This window comes from Calypte anna, chromosome 7 (genome assembly GCF_003957555.1).
Source record: "Calypte anna isolate BGI_N300 chromosome 7, bCalAnn1_v1.p, whole genome shotgun sequence".
Classification (NCBI taxonomy): Eukaryota; Metazoa; Chordata; class Aves; order Apodiformes; family Trochilidae; genus Calypte; species Calypte anna.
The window spans coordinates 25515064-25529933 of NC_044253.1; the positions used below are offsets into that span (position 1 = coordinate 25515064).

At 38.7% G+C, this 14870-nt stretch overlaps 1 protein-coding gene across 6 annotated transcripts in view; it reads left to right on the plus strand.

Moving 5' to 3' along the window:
* Positions 1-14870, plus strand: part of ABI2 (abl interactor 2) — a 61632-nt gene that overhangs the window by 13270 nt on the left and 33492 nt on the right. For all 6 annotated transcript variants that reach the window (XM_030453839.1, XM_030453841.1, XM_030453842.1 and 3 more), the window contains exon 2: positions 11383-11550. In XM_030453839.1, the coding sequence (XP_030309699.1) occupies positions 11383-11550 (168 nt within the window). The remainder of the gene's footprint in view (positions 1-11382; positions 11551-14870) is intronic.

The following is a 14870-nucleotide window of genomic DNA, read 5'->3' on the forward strand; positions in this document are numbered from 1 at the left end:
ATGAGTAACTATTTCTCTAACTACATTTTAGATATAAACATGTTTGGATGCTTCTTCAGTTTCCTGTCATCTGTCATGTTAAGCTATATTATTTTTGTGTTGAACAAGTTTTATTATAACCTCATCTTGTAGGTGTATATGAACGCAAGAAGTCTTGGGTTGGGTTTTTGCATACACGGGGCTTTGGCTCTGCTTTCAAAGAACAGGAACCTTGTAGAGAAACTGGTCATCTGTGCTTGAGATTATTTTGAAATAAATACCAAGTTTGATCCTGGTGATGGTTAAGGGAAACAGATGACATTTGTTGCAGTGATACTGACAGCATGAAAAGTGGTACAAGTGGTTAGATATCAGGGAAGCTGCGCTTGTTCACACCTGTCATCTGTTATTTTTTGTGTGCTGTAGACTAATATTCTGTTAATAGATTTCAAATCAATGGTTTAGTTTTGCCCTCACTGGCAGCCTTGAATGCAGGGTGTATTTAAAAGTTGCTTCTCCATTTAGGAGGCTAGGCTTATATATATGTATTTATTTGAAAGGTAAATTTCCTATCTGTTAATCAAACCTACATTTAGAGGCTCAGCATAGAAATGAATATATTAAATGCATCAACTACAACCAAACCAAGGCACTTCAGCTTAATGTGCATGACCTCATATTGACTACAGTGCATTACTGATGCCGAGTTTCAGCTTGCTTGGAAATTAGACAGCCACATTTATAATAAGAAAGGAGTCATGTCACTAGGAGACTAGCATGCTCCATTCTTTACAGATAAGACAGAGTTGTTAAGCAGGTTACTTTACTTATAGTTACCAATCTGTCTGGATAAGGCTATGTCAAAATTATTGTGAAGTAAAAATAAAGTCTGGAGCTACCATTTCTGCTAAGTTGTATGCTACATTACCAGTCCCATTAGTCTTGTTGCTTTCCCTGTTGCATGGTCTCAATGTATCTCGCTGCTTATGTAAACTTTTGAAAAAAGGATAATAGAAAGTTGTTAGAGAATTAATGAATGGGTTTACAGAAAGAAGTGTTTCCCATTTTCATCTGAAGTATTTTTTTTCTTCTAATTTTATTTATTCATAATATTTGGGGTGTAGAGTACATGTAAAGAGGCAAGGTGGCTACCAACTCTGTAATACTAAAATAGATGTGTATACATTTGAATAGGGTCATGAAAATACCAAGCTTGCCCTTCCACTTCCTAAAACAATTATAACATCAATAATTAGACAAATAAGCAATTACATAGAGAAAAATGTTTACATGTAGAGATGAATAGAGTGTAGTATTACAATTTACAGATGTCACAGTTTAGACTCATCCGGTACCAACCAGGCGTCCGTTTTCTCACCTCCCACACCCACTGTGGGACAGGGAGGAGAAAATCCCCCCAAAGGCTCCTTAATTCAGACAAGGACAGGGAGGTTTGCATTCCCCAGATAGGGTAACAGGCAAAAAACAGATGGGTTCAACTTGAGAAGAAAAAAACCTAATTTAATTTACAAGGAGAAAGAGAAAACATGACCAGATCTCAATACTTTACCCCCCCACCCCTCCCTTCTTCCCGGTCCCGGATCCCTTCACTGCTGCCCCCTCCTCAGGGCACAGGGAGGGGCCGGGGGGTTCAGGGTCAGTTCCCCACACGCTGTTTCTGCCTCTCCTTCCTCTTCAGGGGAAGGACTCCTCACATTCTTCCCCTGCTCCAACACGGGGTCCCTCTCATGGGAGAGCCCTTCACAAATCCCTCCGAGATGAGTCCCTCTCAGGAGGTGCAGTCCCTCAGGAACTGCTCCAGCTTGGGCTGCCCACAGAGTCACGGCTGCTTTGGGAACAGTCACCTCCTCTGACATGGGGTCCTCCACAGCTGCAGATTCACATCTGCCCCTCTCTGCAATCCTGCACAGGCTGCTGCTTCACATCTGCCACCTGTGACTCTTCAAGGGCTACAAATCCACATTTGCCCCACTGTGGTCCTTTGGGGAAAGCTTCATTGTGGTTCTTCAGGGTCTGCTCCACCATGCTCCTCCATGGGCTTCAGGGGCACAGCTGCCATCTCGCCATGGGTTGTGGGGAAATCTCTGCTTGGCCACCTTTCCCCTCCTTCTTCATTGACCTTGGTGTCTTTTCTCTGGCATTTCTTTATCACCTTCTCTCTTCTCTCATCTTCCCCCTTTCTTTCCTCCCCTCTTCCTGCTTTCCTCCGTCTCTCCCCTCTCTCCTTTCTTCCTTTTCTTACATATTTTGTAGTTTCGTTTCCCTTTCATGAATATGTTATCAGAGGCACATCCAGCTTCCCATAGCTTCTCAGCCTTGGCAGAGATGGGGCAGGGATTGGAACTCTGGGGGAGCTTCCAGCAGCTTCTTCCAGGAGCCACCCCTGTGCCCCCCTCCCTGCTTCCACAAGACCACTGCACTAACCCAAGACAACAGAGAACAAAAAAATCTACCCCAAGCTTCAAGTACTTTGGAGCTCTGTACAGAAGAACAGGTAGAGTGGCTTTCCACATGTTCAGTGTTATAAAAGAATACATGGATCCTCCTCCACATCCTTTGAAATTTTTTTTGTAGTTTTCTGTCTTTTTTTTTTTTTTTCTCCCCAGGAGCTCTGGAGGATCTCATTTCCTTCTGTTCTAATGTGTCAGGGATTGCTTTGTCTTTTTCATGCTTTTTTCACCTGTCTGAAGTAAGACCATCTACTTAAAAATCGTTTGGTACACGTTTTTCAGTGCTGGGAATGTGTGCTTCTGTTACTGAAGTAGTAGTAAGGGATATTCTTTAGCAAGTTAAGTATTCAATGATGTAGTTTGTTAAAACAGAAAACTATTGTATTTTTCACTGGCAGTTATGTAACTGTTTGGCATGATTTGGGCATAATTACTGGCTTAATGATGCTCAGTTTTCTTCTCAATTATTTTTTCTAGCTTATAAAAGGACTTCAGAAAGCACTTGTATTGGCTAAGCAAATACCAACTGTACAGTTGAATAAGTATGTCAAATATTTAGTTATGAGGCTTTCAGTAACTTCAAGGAATTCAGCAACAATTAAAATGGAAACGATGATACAAGAGCTCAGTCTACTATTTTTCATATGAAAACTGAAGTGCTTTGTCAGTATCGCAGTCGGTCACATTTTGCACTGAATAAAACAATCCCGTTTAATTCTGTGGCATGCAGTTTTTGTTCTTGAGGCTTCTTGAAACTGATACAACCTCAACAGAAACCTGAGGGGTTTTGCTTGCTGGTATTAGACAAGCACTTCTTAGGTTTGTCTTAACAGTGATCAAAAGAAACAACTGTGTCCTGGTTCGGGCCAAGATTAAACCCATTTCTTGCAATTTTACTTTCACCTAAGTCTCTTGTAAGTGGCTGCACTTGCTGAAATTAATGGCATCTTTTTTCGGTGTCTCCATCTAGGACTGATAATATTTGCTGTTTATAGTTACAGCTAGAGTGTGAACCTAGAGGTGTTTATAATTACGGCAGAACCAAGCCACTGCTTGGTTCTGAAAGTCATCTTATGGAGCGGAACTCGCAGGTGACAGAAATTGACCAAACAGAGTATTCCATCTCATATGTGTCATACTCAGTGTAAATTTGAGTGATCATGAGGGTCAAGTTCTTCTTTATCCATGGCTGGCATTCTGGGAGGATTCCATCTGTTCCTCTGCCTTTGGTTCTGATCTGGGCCCTCCTGAATCCATGTGTTCCTGCCTCCAACTCTCCTCTGCTGCTGGAGCCCAGACTGGGACTTTTCCAGGGCTGCTCTGTGGCTTCGGTGGTGACCTGAGTGTTCCTGGGAGGAGGAACATAATATTGTTTTTGTTATTTGTTATTTTTTGTTTTATTTGTTATGTTGTTTTTATTTGTTATTTACAAATATTCAATAATTTTCCTTTTCATCACTACTGTTTCATTAAAGCCATGTAGTTTAGTTTCCAACTTGTAAGTCTCTCTCCTTTGTTTTCTCTCTGTGTGGAAGGGGTGGTGGATTAACAGACATCATATGTCTTTTGTTTAATTGCTGACCCAATATTAAACTGTGGCAAACTGTTATATCAATAAAATGAAACTAATTTTCTGTTTCATTCTTAAAATTTCACTTACTTTTTTTGTCACAGATAATAAATATGAGTTTTATTTTACTAAACTGTACTGTTTTGAACAATAGCAGATACTGTATATGTTTAGAGAAGTGATTATTAGGTCACTGGACACAGCTGTCAGTGTAGTTAGTCCCATGTAAAACTGTTTAACCTCAACTTCCACTTCGACACCTCAATATTACTACACAAGTGCATTGTACATGAAAGAGTTGGTTTGAGATTTCCCCATTCAGAACTCTTTTTTTGGAGCAATTTATACTAACCTTCTGTAATAAGAAACACAATTTCAGCATCAGCTCATAGGTCCAGACTTCTTGGCTCATCTAATAGATTTTTTTGTATAAGTTTTGTTAGACCAATTGAAACCTTTGAATTTCCAAGTCAATGATGACTGGTAGTTAAATAGTAATGTTTTTTTAGAACTACAGCAGGAAAGAAACCTAGATACAATAATCAACAGAACTGCCATCAGCTTTTAGCATTTCCTCTCATGCACCACTTTCAGACCTCTCTTTCCAGTTCCTAAGAACTGCATTTTTCTTTCTAACATGTTACTGTCTTTGAAGGCTTTCCTTTTCTTCAAGTTTGTTAACATTTGTGGCATGTGGTACCATCTTCTTTCATATAGTTGGGCTGGTATTCTGCAGTCTTACTGTAGCGCTCATGTTGTCTCCATCATTTGTTTCCTTGTAGAATTTTTCTGCATTAATAGCTATATTTTTGTACAAAATTGTTTAAGTTCTTGACAGTGGCATAACAGACTTTATGTTCTGGCTGGTCTCATTTTACTGTGGGAGAATGCAGTGAATTCTCAGTTTCTTTCTAGCTCCACTTTTTGTGGAGCATGTAAGATTTTCTTTTAACATTCATATAACCAAAGGCCATTTCTTTTTCACGTCTGATTCCATAATTGTGCTACATAAATGAACTTTCAGAGTGGCTTGAAAAAGTGATTCCTAAGCTCTGCATCCTGACATAAAAAGTAGTCAGCTTTAATTAGGTTGAATTCCATGTCCTTTCTAATACTACCTGTTTGGCTTCAACAATCTAATATAAAAATGACAAATATTTTCAACTGAATATTTGTAGCATTCTTCAAAAGCTGTGCTAGACATACAAATAGAAAACATTCCAAAAGGGAGAGCTGGGCACAGCAATTACGGCTGCTGTGTCCTAGGTGCATGGGGTACCACTTCCTGCAGCACCAGGGGAAGCCTTTCCCAGTAATAGCTGACACCCTATGTGGTTGGCAGGAGCATCAGAGGCTCTGTGGTGAGTTAAAATGGTGCTCTCACCTACTGCTGAGAGCAGGAGAAAAGGATGCTGCTTTGTGACTCAGCTTGGACCACCTGTTGTACGCATTGTGTGGAGAAAAATGAGAAATAGAATAGATGCTAAACTGCTGCATCTAAATGGGATAATGCGGGCACAGAAGACATCAGTGATCCAAACCTTTTATATTCTTCAGGCTGTGAAGGTGATCCAACTGTGGTGCTCAAGTATCTTAACACTGTTTGAAGTTAATTGAAAAATACTAAGGGAAACAATTGAGGCACTATGCACAGCTCTTGTGGGGAAAAAAAATTATAGGTAGTGGAAGGCTGGCAAAAGTGCATTGGTGTCTACTTTCCAGCACTTGTTCCTTTTCTGTAGGAAGCAGAGCAACTCTGGATAGTTATTTTTATTCTTGATTGTGTGCTTCCTTCTGTTTGTGTGCCTATGCAGTTGTTTGGATGAAGGAAAATTCCTAATTTAGCTTATGGATCAGATAATTTTTATTTGGGACTTGCCTCCTGGTCTCATTTGCTATAGCAAGGGGAGTGCAGTTTGTGTTGTGGACCTCTACAGTGCACAGGTACTGCTGATGTAACTAGAGCATAATACCTTGATTAATTGCTCAAGTGCTGTTCAGCAAACATGATAGATACTTTCTTTGTAGCATCTACTTAATTTTGCTAGGGCATGTGTTTGCAAGTGTACATGGTAGGGAAGGTAATGAAAACGACTGGAGTTTAAAATAACAATTTATTTCTTAGGCTATTTGTAAACTAGATGAGGTACTCAATCCACTGTGTGGATTGCTTCCCTAGGAGTGATGTGTGTATGAATGTTATGATAACCAATGTTATGATAACTGATGTTATGATAAAACAGGTTAATATTAATGGAATAATAATACATATAATATACATTTTAGAATATAACAGAAATATATATAATAATATATATATTACAGAACATCCAAAGGACTTCAAGGACTCTAATAGCATAGAAGGACTGGGGTTCGAAGGGACCTCAGAGATTGTCCAGTTCCAACTGGATGCATGGGCAGGGACACCTTTCACCCGACCAGGTTGCTCAAAGCCCCATCCAGCCTCGCCTTGAACTCTTTCAGGGAGGGGACATCTGCAACTTCCCTGGGCAACCTGTTCCAGTGTCTCACCATTCTCCTCATAAAGAGTTTCTTCCTAATACCTAATCTAAATCTATCCTCTTTGAAACCAGTTTGAAATGGTTTCATTTTTCAGTGGTTTTGAAATTTTACCTATCCAGTTTGAAACCATTACCCCCTGTCTGCTCCCTAACAAGTCCTTGTAAATGTCCCTCCCCAACTTTCCTGTGGGCCCCTTCAGGTACTGAAAGTCTGCTCTAAAGTCTCCCTGGAGCCGTCTTTTCTCCAGGCTGAACAGCTCCAGCTCTCTCAGCTGTCTTCATAGAAGAGGTGCTCCAGCCCTCGAATCATCTCTTTGGTTCTTCTCTGGACTTGTTCCAGAAGCTCCATGTCCACATTGGAGCTGGGGGCTCCAGAAATGAACATAGTACTCCAGGTGAGGTTTCACATGAGTAGAGGGGCAGAATCACCTTCCTTGACTTACTGGCCACACTTGATTTGATGCAGCTCAGGACACAGCTTTCTGAGCTGCAGGTGCACAGTGCAGGCTCATGTTGAGCTCACCAGTCAGCACTCTTGAGTTTATGTCCTCAAGGCTGTTCACAGTCCATTCTCCAGCCAGCCTGTAACTGTGCTTGGGACTGACCTGACCCGTGGCATCCCTTCCCTACAAAGCAGGGTTGATTACATCAATGGCTCTTCCCTTATCCAGCAATGCTGTAACCCCATTCTAGAATGCCACTAAATTTGTCAGGCATGGTTTGCTCTTAATGAAGCCATGCTGTGTATTTCACCAGTCACCTGCTTATTTTCCATGTGTCTCAGAATAGTTTCCTGGGGGATCTGCTTTATGATGTTGCCAGGCACTGAAGTGAGCCCGACTGGTTGTAGCTCTCCAAGTCTTCTTTTTTTTCCTTTTTAAAAATGGGGCTTATGTTTCCCATTTTCCCATCAGTGGGTACTTCACTAGACTGCCACAGTTTATCAAATACGATGGACAGTGGCTTAGCAACTTTGTCTGCCAGTTCCCTCAAGACCTGTGGATGTATCTCATTAAGCCCCATGGAGCCTTCCAACTGAAGGCATTCTGTGACTATGATTCTATGACTTCTATGCATCTTCAGGTTCCTTACATAGTCTTGGACCTAATTTGGCCTTTGAGTGGTTCTTCATTCTCCTGGTCCCTGCCTTTGCCTTCTGCAACTTGGGCTGTGTGGCTTGAGCACTTGCAATGAAGACTGAGACACAAGGGCCTCAGACTTTTGCGTATCCCAGCTCCCATTTCCTTCCTGAGAGGACTTACATTTTCCCTATTCTTCCTTTTCTCACCAACATACCTATGGAAGGTTTCCTTTGATGTCCCTGGCCAGATATAGTTCTGTCTGAGCTTTACCTTTCCTCACCTGATCCCTGGCTGCTCAGTGTTTCTCTCTGTTCATCCCAGGTTGCCTGTCCTTGCTTCCACCCGCAGTATGCTTCCTTTTTTTGTTTGAGTTTGTTCAGGAGTTCCCTGTTCATCCATGTGGGCCTCCTAGGTTTTTTTCTGACTTCCTCTTTGTTGGGATGCAGCACTCCTAATTTTTGAGGAAGTGGTCCTTGAATATTAACCAGCTTTCTTGGGCTCTTTTTTCCTCCAGGGCTTTATCCCCATGGTACAAGGAGATCCCTGAAGAGGCCAAAGTCTGCTCACCTGAGGTAGTGGGCTTGCTGTGTGCCATCCTCACTGCCCTGACCATCTTGAACTCCACCATTTCATGATCACTGCACACAGGGCTGGCCTTGATCTTCTTATTTCCCACCAGCCCCTCCTTGGTGAGGCCCAGCAGAGCACCTCTTCTCCTTGGCTCTTTTGTCACTTGGAGAAGGAAGTTATCACCAGTGCATTCCAGGAACTTCCCAGATTTCTTTTTCCCTTATCCTTAGGTTGTCATGGTAATGAGACTTCATTTTGTCATAATGAACATAGCAGAACATTTTTCTGGCATTGTGGTGTTCTGATAATGTGCTTTATATTTGAATTTGGTATACAGATAACTCAAAATTGTTATCTGGTTACATAGTTACATAGTCAGATAGCTATCAGTATACCACTGAGTTATCTAAATCCATTGCTAGGTTTGAGCATGGCAACAGTTTTAAGCAATATAGTTTGATGTCCATCAGGAGAATACAAGGTGAGCTTGTATATATAGAAACATATACTAAGATGCCATTCTGAATATCTACTTTCCAAATTAAATGTCCTAAAAGTGACTTCTTGTTTCAAGTTAAATCTTAACTGACATTTATTACTACATAAATTACATTATTAGATTATTTGCTATAAATAGTCTAGGGTTTTTTTTCCTAGTTGCTGTGAGACACCAAAGTTTTTATCTCTGAAGTTTTAAAGGTAAACTTGATTGTTTTAAGAAGCTGTCATTAATTAGTTTTTTGTTGTTGTGAAATAGCTGGACAATATTAGGTTCAAAAAGCCATTTTAATTTGAAAATTCGACACATTCAGCATCTTGCAGTGTACAGGAAGAAAGTCTGAACTTTAATTTGGCTGTGCCAAGCGTGAGTGGCATTCGTTTCTGAGAGCTTTGGGCTTGCGCACAGAACAAATCATCATTGGTCAGGTTATCAGCCAATACAGAAATGAGACCTCTTGATCAGAAGTTTTTGGTTTTTTTTTTTGCTAATAACAATTCCAAATGTGTTTACAGGATTGTTGGTTTATAAAGTTTTTTATGTGTTTGAACAGTGAGAGTCCAGTTCCTTATTAGTGGTAAATTAGTGGTTCCTTTTAGTAGTAAAACCATAGCAGGCTCATAATTTCTGAAATGATAGATTGGTTTACTGTTGTTCTCAAACAATGTGTATTAATGAAAAGTACTGTGTTTGCAGGCTTTTACTTAGTTTTTCTGAGTGTTTTTTACTCAGTTTTTACAGTGTGCTAATGTAAATCAGCAGTTTCTGCTTGTGTTATTAGACTTCATCAGTAGCCACAGAGCAAAACTGGCAAGCTTGTGGCCTTTTTTATTATTGCCATTCAGAAATGGTCTGAATAGATGTGAAAGTGTCCAGTGGTGTGTGTGCCTTGCTGTAGGGATATTTGCAAACTGAGCAGAGGTTATGTGTAGTGACAGGGAAAGAAAGAGTTCATTTATCAGCCAGCAGTGTAAGAGCAGAGGCAGAGCTCTGTATTCCTTCATTTGGGAGTCTCTGAGATTGGATCTCCTTTATATAAAAGGTGAACTATCCAACTGGCTTAAAGTCATGAGTTCCTAAATGGGGGTCCGTGGATAGTATTTATTTAACTTCTTTATAGCAGGATATAAGGCAGCCTTTACAATCATGCTCCCTTGGGGAACATCATACTACACACAATCCTATGCCCTGAGAAGGTGTCTCCTAAAATTTTCAGTTCCTTCAGCTTGTGGGTCTGGTTTTGTTTGCTACATGAGGAGGAACAGCCAGGAAAGAATGCTTGACCTTCTACAGCATTCCTCCCCTCCTGGGCACCATCCTGGGAGCTCTTGTATGACAGAGCAGCAACTGCTGCTGCCCTTCTTTCTAGAAGCAGAGTAAGAACTGGTACCACTGTGGCCTGCAAGAAGCAGCACTGGTAATAGGCCAACCAAGTTACCATTATTATTTGGACACTGGAGAGTTTCCCAGCAAAGAAAAACTATTGACTATCTTTCATGTGAGCATTTAATTGAAGTACTGTGTTTGTATTTACCTGTGTAGTTGTTTTTGTTTTCTTTTTTGAGTTGTTTGGTTTTTTGTTAGCTGGTTGGGTTGGTTTTTTTTTTTTTTTTTTTTTTTTTTTTGAAAGCTGCTAGCTGGTCCTATTTTAGAAGACTTACTACAGGGTCTCAGGAAATATCTTGGGCTGTAAGAATTATTTTCCTGAAATAAAGATATGCTTACTTCCAGTATTCCTCTACAAAGAAATGGATGGCAGATTCAGCTTGTGCAGAAAGATACGGAGTGTTTTTGTTCCCCTTCATAATAAAAGCACATTTCTTAACTCTTGATGCCCAGCCTCTGTGCATAATATATAAAGGAAGGGAAATTATGAAATATAGTATTACAATGGCAGATGGGAGTGCAGAGTATTTGTCAACTGTTGCTTTAGAAACAGCACCATCAGCCTGTGTTGTGGCTAAAGATGACCTAAAAGTGAAATTCAATGTATTCTGAAGAATTGGAAACTATAAAGTTGCATTTTATATTTACTGCTGCTTTAATCTTCATTCTTTGTACTGAAATAGATACATATGGTGTTGACTGTTATTCAAGGAGAAGCAAAGAAGCCTGACAACTATTTCGCTCACATTTTATTCAGCTACCATTTTAAGGGAATAATTATAGTTCATTCACTGTAAACAACCATTTGTGCCATTAATGAGTTCTGAAGAATTGGGAGAGATGAGGAATATGATATTTGACAGAACCTTGCAGGCTATTATGAGATCTAATTGAAGTACAAACTTCAGATGTACTAAATATTTCTAAATAATATAAAGTTTACAAAAACTTTATAAGCATCTTATGATGAGAATCTATGAGAATCATCTATGAGAATAAGCATCTCATAGTGCTTTTAAAGTTTGTTGCTAAAATGCAGTATGAAAAATAGCTGAAGTATTTCAAGAAAAGATTAGCAGGTTGGATACTAGCTTAATTTCTGTTATAAATTATAGAAACTCTTGGAAGTACAAAGTTAGTGTATTTTGTAATACAGATGGAGAGAAAGCAAAATAGTAACTTTGATGTACAAGTAGTCCGAGTTGTGCAGTTCTTTTTTCTGTAAAGACAGGCAAAAGATGTTCATTCCAAGAATCTTTATGTGGGGGACTTCACTAAAGAAATCTCTTCTTTCTGTTTCTAGTCAGCAGATAAGCAACGAGCCCTTGAAGAAACCAAAGCCTACACAACCCAGTCATTAGCAAGCGTAGCCTATCTGATCAACACTTTGGCCAACAATGTTCTCCAGATGCTGGATATCCAGGCATCCCAACTTCGACGCATGGAATCTTCAATCAACCATATTTCACAAGTGAGACTTTTTTCCTGTTTTTTTCCCCCTCCTCTTTGTTCTGGAAATTACACAGCAAGTAAAACTGTCACCTGACATTTTGTGAGTGAGAAAAATATTACTGTATAAACCAGAAGGATGCATTTCTTCTCATGTTAATTCTGGGAATGGGTCTCATGTGATTGTGCATTTGTGTTACGTGAGCATTTTGCATAGGGTAAGAGATTAAATCTATTCTTGGCCACTTTATTGTCTGGAGAAACAATAAGTGTAAAAACCTGAAAAATTGATCATGGAAAAACCAGAATGTTACGTTAAAGGACAGATTAAGCTTTCCAACTCTTTGGTGACTTACTGTACTGTATTTATAAACTACAGATACTTGTAGTAAAGTAAAAGAGAAATATGAAATGGATGGTGAAAAGCAATACTTTTAGCCTTTTTGCTTTTCATGTTGCTGAAATGCTCACATCTAATGACAAAAGCATTGACAAAATAATGGACAAAAATAATTTGCTTCTAGCTTTTCTTAATATACTTTACGATGACATGAACAGAAGGAAAAATTAGTGCTTCAAGGTTTTGTGTGGTTGCAGAACTCCTGCCATTGTTTGTAGTTTTTCTGAGAAGCAATAAACTATGCTACTATTATCAGGAACCCATGTCCCATCTCCACACTGATGACAGAATTTTGACTGCCAGAGTGGGCTGAAAAAACATTATAGATTTATTGGAGGTTTACATGCCAATGATGGACTAAGAGAAATTAATAGTAATTATACAGAGGCTTCTGTTTCTCTGTTATTTGAAAATTGGTTAGCATTCTTACTGAATATTTTGTGTCTTATTTGACCAATTAAGTTTGGCTGCTGGGTTTTTTGATCTCCATGTGAGAATGTCATAAATGAAAATAAAGAGTATTGTGGTTTTTAGAAGTACATTTGAAAGTAGGAGCTGTATAAGGGAGGAAATAAGTAGATTGAACTGATTGTTAACTTGATGATGCTGAAAGGATTGCTGAGCTAGTACAGGTTTTTAACCAGCAAAAGAAGTGAATAATTTTGTGCTAACTTAATGGGCTGAATTGGCTCACAGTGTGGTGAGAGTGATTCCACAGGCAGGTGCATAGAAGAGATGGGTTTTTTTTTTCCTTTCTGGTAGTAGTGCACTACTGGATTGCCTCAGTTATTGTGCAGCTGCATCCTCAAAAATAAGCTGAGAAATTGGATTTCTCCTGCTACATGCTTCTTGTTAATTCACAGACAAATAATTTCTTTCCCCCCCCCCTCCATAAAAATGCCACAGATTGCTCCATGCGTGTGCATGTATTTATGCTGTATTTATGCTGTCAATGTGAGTGTATGCCTCTTATACCTCTGTGTGTGTAAATATGTGTGTGTTTGTGTGTGTGTGTGGGGGGGGGTATGTATGTGCTTCTTGACAAGGTAGTGGCAGCTGACAGGTGATTCAGCTTTTTGACAGCCTGACACAAAAGATGGTATATGAATGAAAATACTCAGAGTTCACTCAATTTTTGCATTTTATAGATGTAGAAAGTTCTGAGAAGCTGAGATTTATGCAGATTGAGATGCTAGTTTAGATTGGCATTTATACAAAAATGACTAGTTATTTAAAATGAACACTAAATTATCAGCACCCAACACTTAATAAAGATGTATCTGCCAAAATCCATAGGCTGCACTTGAACAGTCAAAAAATGTGGGTTTTTTGGAATATGCCTTATCCATATAAAGGATGCTTCCCAAGTTGTCATGGAAGAAGGATCACAGGAGCAGGCAATACATGAAGTGTCTTGATCCAAGGAACTTTATTAAATTGAATTCAGTTTGTTATGAAATTTCTTCATGCCATTGCTTCATGCAGGTAATTACCATCTGCTTGCAGTACATTATTGCTTTAATGCTTTGGTCAGTAGGTATTGATATTTAAGTTTAGAAAACGCTAATGCAAATTATGACATCTGGATTTGTAATCCCAAATTTCCACATGTTTTCCCAAGAAGGCACTCGGCTCTTAGTAAGAAAAAGTGCTTCAGTTTTATTTTTCAAGTGGGGCTTGACCAGGAAGAGATGTGATTAGATGTAGAAGATACAATATTCTAGTTCTCTGTTCACTGATAGAATGCCAGTTTGTATCACTTTCTGTGTTTCCTTCTAAATACCAATTGTAAGAGCTGAAAAATAAGATTATAGTTATTTTTGGTTTCTCAGATTATATATAGGACTTGAATAAGGAAATCATTATTATGGAAACTATGCAAGTGATTAAATCCTATTGGTTTAAAATTTAGGATTACTTTGATTTGGTCTGAAAGCTGATTAATCTGTTCATATTTGCCTTCTTGAACCATGTCCAGAACTAGATGATACACAGTGTTTCATATTTGGCTGAAAACTTAAATCCTAAATACAGATTATATGTATAAATATTTATACTTGTTAAAAAAATGTGTTAAAGTTTTTAAGGTAGCAAACACTGTGAAATGTAGCTAAGATCCAGATTCTTTAGATTAATATTAAGGTTTTAAAATTTGAGTGATAAGAAGGGTATTTTCAGGTTTAGTTATGGGATACTCTTGGTTATCATTGTTTGGATTGTTATTCTTAGTTAATAACCTTTAGAACTCTTCTCTGCTGTTAATTGTATAAACAAGTATGTCATCACAAAGGTGAGTGATAATGATGAGTTATCTCCAGTAGCACTAGATGATGGAGAAAGGAGAAATCTGCTTCACCCTCTTCTTACAGAATCTGACTCCTGTACTGTTTGCTGTGATGAGAGGTGTAGAATAAAATGCAGACTTGAAACTTCTGTGTAGTCAGTGAATGCTGCTTAGCTGAACTTGTAGCAACATCTATGAGCTGGTCTCTACAGGCAAGTTCACTTGGACCTTTCATTGATAAGTCAGTAAAGGCTTGTAACCATTTTACATTGTCTTATTTTTGCAAGATACAAAATAATCTGAAACTCTTCAGAAAACATTAATGCAAATCTAGCTTTCCACAGTATATTGCGTGATCTGTATATTCACCATTTATGAAGCAAGTAGCTTTTCAGCATTTCTGTATCAGTATTCAGTATTTCTGATTTCTTCGTGTGTTACATAAAATTCAAGTTGAGGCAATTAATGCCACATTTCTTACATGTCAAAAATATCAGTTGTATATGTTAAAGGAATAATCCAGTTTCCAAGTTGATTTGCAATTAGTGTGTTTAATCTCTATCAAATTAGATTAAAAATAAATGCTCAGAAATGCTATACTTAAGCAATGTTTTCTTCTAAGATAATTTTAAACTGAATTTTAAAAAGCCAGAGTAAC